The sequence below is a fragment of the Thunnus thynnus genome, chromosome 9 (assembly GCF_963924715.1).
Source record: "Thunnus thynnus chromosome 9, fThuThy2.1, whole genome shotgun sequence".
Classification (NCBI taxonomy): Eukaryota; Metazoa; Chordata; class Actinopteri; order Scombriformes; family Scombridae; genus Thunnus; species Thunnus thynnus.
The window spans coordinates 15,814,350-15,825,671 of record NC_089525.1 but is presented as its reverse complement, the minus strand read 5'-3'; the positions used below and the strand labels follow the sequence as shown (position 1 = coordinate 15,825,671).

General features: G+C 40.7%; 3 protein-coding genes across 3 annotated transcripts; 2 read left to right on the top strand and 1 right to left on the bottom strand.

The window, feature by feature from the left end:
- Positions 1 to 428: 428 nt before the first annotated feature.
- tomm5 (translocase of outer mitochondrial membrane 5 homolog (yeast)) lies at positions 429 to 2,710 on the top strand. The gene is made up of 2 exons (XM_067599156.1): positions 429 to 640; positions 2,401 to 2,710. Exons 1-2 carry the CDS (start codon positions 520 to 522, stop codon positions 2,433 to 2,435), a joined length of 156 nt encoding a protein of 51 aa, XP_067455257.1. The 5' UTR covers positions 429 to 519; the 3' UTR covers positions 2,436 to 2,710.
- Positions 2,711 to 3,815: 1,105 nt separating this feature from the next.
- LOC137189367 (zinc finger and BTB domain-containing protein 5-like) lies at positions 3,816 to 6,459 on the top strand. The gene is made up of 2 exons (XM_067599154.1): positions 3,816 to 3,882; positions 4,312 to 6,459. The coding sequence occupies exon 2, from the start codon at positions 4,318 to 4,320 to the stop codon at positions 6,355 to 6,357; it is 2,040 nt and encodes a 679-aa protein (XP_067455255.1). The 5' UTR covers positions 3,816 to 3,882; positions 4,312 to 4,317; the 3' UTR covers positions 6,358 to 6,459.
- grhpra (glyoxylate reductase/hydroxypyruvate reductase a) lies at positions 6,422 to 10,418 on the bottom strand. The gene is made up of 9 exons (XM_067599155.1): positions 10,159 to 10,418; positions 9,814 to 9,944; positions 9,154 to 9,226; positions 8,943 to 9,059; positions 8,709 to 8,797; positions 8,410 to 8,511; positions 7,812 to 7,947; positions 7,516 to 7,646; positions 6,422 to 7,400 (listed from the first exon to the last, which is right to left on the bottom strand). The coding sequence occupies exons 1-9, from the start codon at positions 10,242 to 10,244 to the stop codon at positions 7,279 to 7,281; spliced, it is 987 nt and encodes a 328-aa protein (XP_067455256.1). The 5' UTR covers positions 10,245 to 10,418; the 3' UTR covers positions 6,422 to 7,278.
- Between the last annotated feature and the right edge of the window lie 904 nt (positions 10,419 to 11,322).

Genomic DNA, 11,322 nt, shown 5'->3' with positions numbered 1-11,322 from the left:
CAAAACCAACTTTCATTTTTATTTTTCAGGAATTGAAGCATCTATAGTTTGTTTCCCGGACATTACCGTTTTTCTACCTGTCAGATATGAGTTTGTTCATCTGTTTATAAACAGAACAGCATACACATACAAGATATGTACAAACTAAACTGATCATACCAGGGACACAACCAGAAACTGACTGAAATAAATAAATAGAAATAAATACATAAGCTAACATAATACATTATGTGCATACATGTCATAATTAACAAAATATATAAATATTTTCACAGACCTGTTGTTTTTAACTAATCTAATTTGGGTGCCATAATAAAATTTATTTAAAATTTTTATTTATTTATTTTTTGCCCTTCTGGCGCCTTCGTACGGTTTGTCCCTCCGTGCCCGCCGTCTTTCATCCTAACTACTTCCGCTACGTGTTTCCGGGTTAGATTATTATATCCATGCTTGTGAGACGGTGGATCTTCACCACCAAAGGCAGATCGAAGAAAAACACCCAGTAAAACCACCGCAATCATGTTCAAACTGGAAGGACTTGGGCCTAAGATGGACCCAGAGGAGATGAAGAAGAAAATGCGGCAAGACGTCATTTCTTCTTTACGAAACTTTCTCATTTACGTCGCTCTGCTCAGAGCCAGTAAGTACACACAGATGACATTGACGTCTATCTAATAATACTGACGCTTCTTAGCTTTACACTGAGACATTAATTAGTCTCCTCTGTGATTATAATGGCAGAAGTGTTCGTGTAATAATTAACAGGTGTATTCAAGTGTGTGGAAGAAACATAACAAAGAGAAAAGCTATATTAGCCTTGATCCAATACAAAATTAAACATATCATAAAGGTAACTCTTGCACATAAGTCTGTTTTATTTTTAGGTTAATATCAGGCACAGTAAACATCAATAAACATGGCTGTAAATGCACCAGAGTTATGCAAAAGGTTGAATCTGGGCATGTGTTACATGTGACAACTTAAAAAAAGAAAATAACGTTAAAGACTAGATTCACATTTTTTCAATTCTATCTTAAAACAACAGTCAGGTGTCCATGTGAACACTGAAAGAGGTTTTCCTCACTGTAATCATTACTCCTGTTCATACTGGCTCTTAAAAGATCCCCTTCAAATGTGCTTTCAGTGTAAGTGACGAAGGCCAAAATCCACAGTGTGTCCACAGTCATTTTGTAAAAAAATGCATTTAAAAGTTCATCTGAAGCTCATATGAGGCTTCGGCAGTCTGGGTTAGTCATATCAAGTGGATATCTGCCACATTTACAGTCTGTACAGCATAAAATTCCCTCTTTGTGTTTCCCTGCTGAGCTGCGATGGAAGCACAGTAAGAAAAAGAGGGACTTTGGTACTACCAAGACTTTAACATCGAAAGATATCTACTTGATTTGACTCATTTGGACGACTAAAGCTTCATATTAGCTTCAGATAAACTTTAAAATACATTTTTGCACAGAAGGAGGCTTGTGGATTTTGTCCCCCATCACTTACATTATAAGTGCATTATGAAGGATCTTCTGATGGTCAGTTTGAACATGAGGAATGAAATCTATGTTCATTTGGTCTCCTGACTGTTGTTTTAAAACGGCATGAAAAACTGTGAACCTGTCTGTTTAAAATTATAATCTACCAACATACTGTAGTTTAAAAGCCTGCAGAGTATTAAAATTGAATATTAATATTAGTAAATATATAATAAAGGTATATGTATTCTACATACAACACACACCATGCAAAGCATTAAAATGGAAAATATTGATTTAGGGCTGGGCAATATATCAATATCATATGAGACTAGATATTGTCTTATATTATGGATATCGTGATATGGCATAGGCCTAAGTGTTGTCTTTTCCTGGTTCTAAAGGCTGCTTTACAGTAAAGATAAACAGAAGATACAGTCATTTTCTGAACTTACCAGACTGTTCTAGCTGCTCGATTATTTGCTTTTGCCCACTTAGTCATTAAATCCACATTACTGATGATTAGTTATCAAACATCTCATTGTGTAAACATTTTCTTAAAGCACCCATAGTCATCCCTACAATATTGTTGCAATATCAATATCGAGGTATTAGGCCAAAAATATCATGATATTTGATTTTGTGCATATCGTCCATATTGATGTAATTAAATAATAACATGTACTAAATAATACAACATTGTGCTGCATTATCAGGTACTAATTTAAATATGCAACACAGAAACATACAATGCACAGAGTGAGCAACAAAAAAAAATGACAATAAAAATAAAAACAATAAAACATAAAATAAAAACTAAACCACAGTAAGAAAACATATTAAGCTGTGACAGACTGTGCTGCTAAATCTCGGCTCATGGTTGTAACAGAAATGAATCATCTGTGTTTTTCCATATTTGCAGCTCCATATGTGCTGAAGAAGCTGGACAGTATATGAGGGGAGCAGCTGGCGTCGTCTTTCCTTCATCCACTGAGAGTTTACTCCATCAGAGACAGTACGGACCATCATCAGCAGACAGCTGGAGCCACTTCAACACACGCTGTGGACGAAGACCCGCGTCTGTCCATCTCTGTTTTCATTGTTAGTTCTGTTCCCTGCTGTGAACATTAAATCTGCCCTTTTTTGTTTAACATATTGTGATCATTGTTATATACAAAGTGTGATCGTGTGCATGCCCTCCGTGTCGTGCAATAAAAGAAAAAAATGTTGAATCTGTTTGTTTGCTTTTGTTCTAAAGATTTTTTTGGCATTCTTGCCTTTATTTGACAGTTGAAAGTACAACGAGAGGCAGGAAATACAGGTTAGAGAGAGGATCATACAACAAAGAGCCGCAGTGGGAATAAAAGCGTGTGCTGCGGTTATGTGTTGTGTGTTTTATCCAGCAGGCGACCAGGATGCCTGAAATTTGTTGGGTGAAAAGTTTTTAACTGATTTGTGGCAGGTCTGTTCAGTCTTGTCTGCAGGGAATAGAAATTTTCAAACAGCATCGGAAATTTCACAACAATGCTCCAAAACTGTAGACGATAAGGCAAATATTTTTGACAAGTTTTGAAAAGTATATATTTTAATATTTTAAAATTAGAGAAGGAGAAAGGAAGAGGGAATATTCTATTGCTTCCATCTAAAGCTCTTCTCTTTAACAGACAAATTACTGTATTTGTCTTAAAAATTATCCTACCACTGTGTGTTTTAATCTAAATATATCTTAATATGTGTCTGCCAAAGCACTATTAGTTGAGTTTCTTTGTACCTTTTAATATTTTAAGTCATAGTGCTTATTTGTGTGTATAAATATTTCAATATCTCAGAAAAAAAACAATAGTTTATAGCCTTATATCCCTTTTCTATGTTATGAGCTGATATTTGCTCCAGTGATTCTCATGTCTGAATGCAACTCTAGCATTTGGGGGATGTACTGGAAATATCACAACCATACTTTTTTAATGTATGCAACATCTGTAACACGTAATATTAGTGTAATAAAGCAGCAGCACCATTGCCGATGAAATAGAATTTTACAAATATTGTATGAGCTTCAAACAGACCTTTCTCATTTGCATTTTTTTTAAACATAATTGAATAATATTTACATCGTGTTCTCAGTGACATTTCTAAATGAGATTCACCTTAAATGATAAAATACAATAATTTCACTGACAGTGAAGCTACAACAAAAAGTGCAGTTTAACTAAATGTTTGATTTTAATCAAGAATGATAAATTGTGTTGAAAACAATACAGCGTGAATTACTAAAAGAGACTTAAAATGAGCCACATTAAGCCGAGTGGCGCAGGACCGCCACCAGGGGGCGGTGCTGTTTTATTCTGCGGGATGAGACTAGAAGAGATGGAGCGGCGACAGTGGATGCTGAACCGGGCTGATTGTGAGTTCTCTGAATCAGTGAAATTAATAATAATGAAAATAGATACTATTTCGGATACTATCGTGATGTTGCGGCAGTAGAAGAGAGAGAGAGCTGCGCGGCTGTTTGTGGAGACAAAGCCTGAGAGCGCGTCGCATCCTTCTGTGTTATTGTTGGAGCAGGCCCGCCCATACTCCAGACCATCTGTCTGTAAGCTGCAGACAATGATTCACTGGAGGGAGGCTCATATGAAATGTCAGAGTCCGGTTTTCAGCAGATGACATGTGGATAACGAGACGTGTTTTACATCGCTGTTCCTGAGCAGCTGGACTGTTTTTTGATAATAATGACCTTCGTTGTGTTATGTTGCCAGTAGCACCGCGCATACTGGATAATGATAAATGTAAGATAAAAAAATAAAACAGTCCTTCCATTTCTCTTCACGCACAGGCTACTATGGACTTCCCAGGTCACTTCCAGCACATCTTCCAGCAGCTCAACCACCAGCGCCTCCATGCTCAGCTGTGTGATTGTGTGGTGCTGGTTGGAGGCCAGAGCTTCCAGGCTCACCGCTCCATCCTGGCAGCATGCAGCTCCCACTTCAGGGCTCTGCTAAGCTCCAATGACAGTGGTGATGAAGTTGGAGGACCAGCAGCTGATAAAGGTGGAGGTGGGTGTCCCAGTGTGATGGAGCTCGATCCAGAGGTGGTGACCCCCGAGGCTTTCTCCACCCTGCTAGACATGATTTACACCTCCACCTTGTCCCTGGGGGCCTCCAATGTGATGGATGTACTGTTGGCTGCCTCGCACCTCCACCTCAACACTGTGGTCAAGGCCTGCAAGCTCCACCTGTCCAGAAAAAACTTTCCAGCCTCGCCGCCTAAAGGCTGGAAGTCAGTGCAGCAGCAGCAGCAGCAGCAGAGGTCAGCGTTGCTTCAGCAGGTCACATCTGCTATAGAGGAGGACCTCGATGAGGAGGGAGCGGGAGTGGAGGTGAGCCAGTCTGGTGGGGTTGAAGACGAGGGGGTGAGGCCGAGAGTTAGTAACGGTGAGCAGGGTTCAGCACCATCTTCGAGGCACAAAAGAAAGTCACATGAGGACCAGCTCAGTAGCAGGAAGAAGAGGTCCTGCAGGCAGCCTGGAGAAAACTACAAGGAGTGTTCGCCTACTGTGACCAGAAGCACCGTCGGCGCAGAGGAGGGTGGAGAGGAGCTGCTGTCCCCGGACTGCTTGAAGACTGCAGGAGACCTCTGGGAGAGCCGAGGCGAGCAGGAGGAGGAGGTGGAGGAGAAATATGAAGCAACCAAGGGAGAGTCAGAGGAGATCCAGCTGCCGAGCCAGTCGGACAGCAGCACAGGAGGTGCGGGTGCCTGGGAGAAGGGTGCGGATACAGATGGAGACACCGTGGTGAAAGTGAAGGTGGGAGATGAAGGAGAAGAAGAGGGAGAGGAGCAGAAGATGGCAATGATTGAGGTGAAAAAGGAAAATCCCTGCTCCTACTCTCCAGATTTAACCACTTTGACTAACAATCCTCCTCCATCCCCACCACTGGTCTCCTCTGAACATTTGGATACACAGTTGAATGGTGAGAAAAGTGCAGCAGAGGGTGATGTTAGCACTTTACAATCACAGCTGTGCTCAGCAGCTGGGGATGTGGGCGAGGAGTCAATAGATGGTGATGGACTTGACAGCCTGTCAGAACTGGCCTTTTCCTGCTTCCTAAATCCCAGTCATGAGAGTGTAATGGGAGCTCTGGAGGAAGAAGATAGTCTTGTTAGCCTCACCGCCGCTGCTACTGCCGCTGCCGCCGCTGCCAGTGACGCTACTGCAGCTGTTGGAGATGCAGGCGAACTGTGTCGAAACTCAGAAGAAGCAAACGCGTCCTCTGACTCTTCCTCCTCTCTTGTTTTTCCAGTAACATCTGTCCCTTTGCAGCAGCTTCTCCCGACTCAAAGCCCTGGTTTTAGTGACACACTCATCCTCCAGCCTGCCCAGAACTCTTTACCAGGGTTCCTCAGTGGCATCAGACCGGGACTCAGTCTGGAAGCCTCCCTCATTCAACCCGGACGGGCTGGGAAAAGCAGAGGATGTGGTGGATCAGGGGGGACGACCTTCCGTCGCATCGCCCCCAAAGTGCCGCCTGGATCAGAAGTGGGCACAGATCCTTCATCCTCCTCTGGATCAGCAGGAGACGATCGGCCGCCTCTAACCAGAGCCTCGGAGGATGTTCTGTCCAAGTGCAAGAAAGCAGCTGCCGAGGACCACGTGCTGCTGGTGGAAGGGGAGAAGAAATACGCCTGCAAAATCTGCTGCAAGACATTCATGAACCTGACGGACTGTAAGAAACATATTCGTGTCCACACAGGAGAAAAACCTTATCCTTGTCCAAAGTGTGGCAAACGCTTCAGCCAGTCCTCCCACCTGTACAAGCACTCTAAGAACTCCACCTGCCTAAACTGGAAAGATGATCAATCATTCCCAGACACTCTGCTCTGATCTGATAAGAGTTGTTTACCTGGCTGGAGACAGATATTTGAAAAAGTGCACAGTGGAAGCTTAATTATGTATTACCACAAACACTTCTTCAATCAGTTCTTTATTTTATGTCGAAAGCAAATTCAACAGTCAATTTCGGATGTATATCTTAAGTTATTTAATGATTTTTTTATTCTCAACCATGCTGTTATGTTTTTTTCCCATGAAATTAAATAGAAGTAAATGCACTGAAAATACTCCCAGAGGATAACTTGGTTTATATCACTGCTTCTTTAAGACTGATGAGAATAAATGATGAACTTCATGTTGTTTCATTTATGTCCATTTTTTTCAAGAGTGTGAGCAATTTCTAAAACACACAAAGAGGTTTGCATTTAAAATAAATCATGAATTTTATTCCATTTTATACAAAACTGGAGTGCTGAGTGTTACCATTTGTATAAAGTGCAGACCAAAAAGTGTTACGCTAATCTTTCTAGCAAGAATTACTTTTATAAAGAGAGATACCAAACCACTGATTCTGTTTTATAGGAGTCAATTTAAATGCAACAAATGAATTCAATGCAATTTAACTGCAGCCTTCCACATAAGGCTGAGAAAGTATGGTGTGTTTTCATGTTAAGGTTAATCATTTTAAGGAGTGCTGTTAGCTTCTTTTTTAAGAACTTGAAATTACATAAGAACATTTCCTTCCTCACAAATGCAAGCTGTACACTAAGAGTGCAATTAATATCTATGAAAACATCAAGTCTAAATGATACGATGTAAACATTATCTGAGCTTAACTATATTAGTATTCTTAGTTTTGATCGCAGTCCAGTATGTTTTTATCCCTTCACCACTTTGATTTCACATTTGAGACCATCTGATATCCAGGAAGCATCAGAGCAGGCTGAAGGCACAGCAGCTCGGTTTAAGGCTCTAGAAGGTGAGTTCACTGGGCATGTCGGTTCCCTGTAAACCACCCAGCAGGTTTCGGGCCGTCAAGGCAGCCATGATCCCTCTTGTGGAGTAGGTGGCACTGCCGATGTGAGGCAACACCACTGCACGAGGTAAGAGAGGACAGAAAATAGCATTAAAGAGAAAAGCAAGGCAAAATTTTATATATATATATATATAAAAATCTGCATTTTATATATAAAAGTCCTGCCTACTCACCACAGTTTTTGAGTGTAAGAAGGGGGTGGTTTGTTGGGAGTGGCTCAGGTGTTGTGACATCCAGTCCAGCTGCAGCTATCTGGCCGCTCTTCAAAGCCTCATACAGGTCCTCCTGGTTCACCACAGCGCCCCTATAAGAAACAAACCACCACATCTTCATCCTCTTGTACTTTAACAGTAAACATATATGACTGTTGAAGTTACATGACAACTGCCGAAGTGCATCGGTACAAAGTGAATTTCCAAATCAGTGCTTTTCCCAGAGTGGGCGCTGTGGGTGGTGCTTTGGAATTTACCTGCTTGAGTTGATGAAGACAGCGGTGTTTTTCATCTTGCTGAAGAAGGCCTTGTCACACATTCCCTGAGTTTCTGGTGTCAGAGAGCAGGAAACAACAATGAAGTCGCTCTCAGACACGAGTGTGTCCAGAGGAACTGTACGAAACAGAGGAGAGGAAGGGAGGAAATATATTACAATACAGACAATTTTATTAATCCCACAAGCTGCTCCAAACAAATTGTGGTTTGGAGCAGCTAGTGTACACACAACACATACAAATGAACAAAATGATAATAAAATATACAACACACAAAAGGAAAAAAAAAACATCAGATAAAACATCTACCAACAATGACAATTCTAAGAGCTACAGAGCATTTGGTAGTCAAACAACAGGAGGAATGAAAGATTTAATATAGCAGTTGGTTTTACAAGCCTGTAAAACATAACAACCTGCTTATAAAGAGAACAAATAAAATAACCAAACTGACTAACCAAAACCACTTATTTTCATTAGATAGGTTCATAGTATTTGATTTTCTTCTGTCCAGTGCTCTATACCACACTGCTTTTAATTATTCCCCTTTCACTGCGTAAGTTTCTCTCCTTTTTCTTACCAAACTCTCCATTTAGCTCAGCAGCGCCTGCCTTGGCTGTTCTCCCAGAATATAACAGCCTCTTCACTCCAAACGGCATGAGTCTGCGAGCAATGGCCATACCTGAACACAGACAGCACCAGTTACTGTCTTGTTAACCTACGAGCAGCTCTTAAAACAGAAAAATGAACATCACACCTTGCTTGTTAGATATATAACACAGGATTTGGCTGCAGGATCTAGTCACATGATATCATACCTTAAGGGTACTGAAGGTGCAGCGCCAAAGTAAATGAAGCAATAATAACAGCGAGGCTTACCAATGCGTCCCAGTCCAATGACTCCCACTGTGCTGCCAGAGAGGCCATAACCACACAGCCAGAGTGGCTTCCAGGAGCTCCAGCCACCACTGAGAAACAGAAAACAAGACAAAGAGGTGACGGTGTGACGACATTAAGGCAATTACTTGCACTTTTGGTTAAAAGGTAACAGAAACACCATCACAACCACAGTAGACACAGTTTAGTGTAAATATGTAACTTGGTAGGACTCACTTCTTGACCTCCTCCACTCCTTCAGGTAACCTGCGAGCTGTAGCCAGCAGCAGAGCCACAGTCAGTTCTGCTGTGGCGTCAGTCAGGACATCTGGAGTGTATCCGACACGTATACCACTGAAAACAAACAGCAATATAACTTAGAAACCATGTAGATCTTCCTCATAACAGTATAAAGCCAGTTTTGTCAGTTTTTTTTTATGTTACCTACCGTTTTTTAATTTCATCCATAGCCATGTGGTCAAATCCCACAGACAAGGTGCTGATTACTTTCAGGTTTGGCCCTGAGATCAGAAACAGATCAGCTGAAAAACTGAAATCCAGACACTAGCTCATGTGATTGTGAACAGACTGTGCAAACTATTACTACTGTTTGATATGTTTTAAAGCTAAAACAATTAGTGGATTGATCAATTAATTAAATCAAATTAATAGAAATATTCGATCTAAGTCAATTTATCAAGCACAAATGCCAAAAATATCAGAGTCCAGCCTCTCAAATGTGTGGATTTGTTGCTTTTCTCTGTTTCATATCATTGTAAATTAAATATCTTTGGGAGTTAGACTGCAGGTTGGACAAAACAAGACATGTGAAGACATCACCTTAGGCTCTGGGAAATTGTGATGGACAAATTTCCCTGTTTTACAGATTCAAGGATTAATCATTTAATTGAAAAAATAATTGATAGATTAGCCTAATTGATAATATCATTAGTTGTAACCATATATGAACCCAAGACTCCCTGGACAGCAGTTTTGATGGTGAGCTGATTATCTTGATGTAATAAAGTAAATGTATTGATTGTCTTATTGATCTGTACAATGGCCCAGTTCTAACCCTGCCCTGCCATGAGAGGACCATGATGAGTACCTGCAGCATCCAGGACCTCCACATCGATCTTGTCTGACAGCAGACACAGGAGACCGTGAGCCCCCTGCACACCTTTGAGCAGCTCAGCTCTGGGTACAGGTTCATCTGAGTCCCACAGACACACCTCACACCTGTTTCCATGGAGACAGAGAGGGACCATATGCATGAGATATCATCAATCAGGCATATAAGTGGATTTAGGTTACTCACTACTACAGTATCATAAATAAATGTGTCAGGCTGAAATGAAAGGATAGTTAGTCAGCCAGGTAGAAGTCCAGCCACTCAGTCTGCTGATATATGCTATGCTGCCTTGTCAATGTAAAGTAACAGTTCAGTTCATACACTCCAGCTGCTGACAGGATCTTCATTCCCTCCTGCGGGATGCGCCTCGTCACGAAAACCTTCATGAGTTTCCCCACTGTTTGCATCCCACTTTACGGACAGAAAGTATCACAAGTCCTCTTCGGACATAAACTGTAACTTTCTGGACAGGACGCACGTCTCAGAGTTGCACGTCTCTTACTTTAACCTTCACCGCTTGCTACATTCACAGTGACAGCACCGCGCTACAGCAAGCAGGAAGCACTTCATTTCACCGCACTGCGCAGGCGTGAAGTTGTAGCTGATTAACCCATCGAGGTCCGGTTGAACTATTCGTCTGTTTTATTGCAAATCATATGGAAAACAATATTTAATTTGTTTTTTCTACCGCGCTCATTCAAATGTATTTGGTTAGATATACAAAACTTTATAAATCTGAAAATGGGGACTAGTGTACAGATTGATGTATTTGATGTGATGTTATATTTAGGCTAGTGTTCAGTGGGTTATATAATCTATATAATTATAGTTGTATATAATTATAATAATACAGTTCAGCTGCTGATCATTCTTGGTAAATTCCACATCCACAAATCTAGATGGTCTGGCTCCAAACCTGCTTTCATCGATTTATTGTTGAATCAATGATGTGAAAAGAAAAGATTTTCGGTATTTTAAAAGAAGTACATTTTATCTGAAGTCTAAAAGGACTTACAATGAATGGACTTTGGACTCTTCTGGCTTGTGCAAAGTTGTTTTTTTGTTTTGTTTTGTTTTTTACTTTTTTTGTATGACAATTGTTGTTGTACCTCTTTGTTGTAAATCACAGGTAATGTGATTTAATGTTAAATGTTTTCTCTGTCATCCTGTTGGTCAGGACGTGAACTGTAAAATTTGTAGTAAAAGGATCAGCAAAGGTAAATCAGTAATCAGTCATAATCTCCTGGCTCTGTGCAGTTTTCTTTATACATTTATTTGGAAGTAAATTGTGACGTTGGAGCCAAAAGGTCATGTCAGTCTTACAGCATGAGCATGAAAACTTGCTTAGTATATAAAATTTAAAGATTTTTAAATTAGGTTTAAGCACAAAATACAGCATAAAATCCCTGGGCATGTCATCCTAGTAAGGGCATGTTTACGTTTCTCCTTCGAGTTTGCTTCCTGGGATCGTAAACTAAAAGAAGG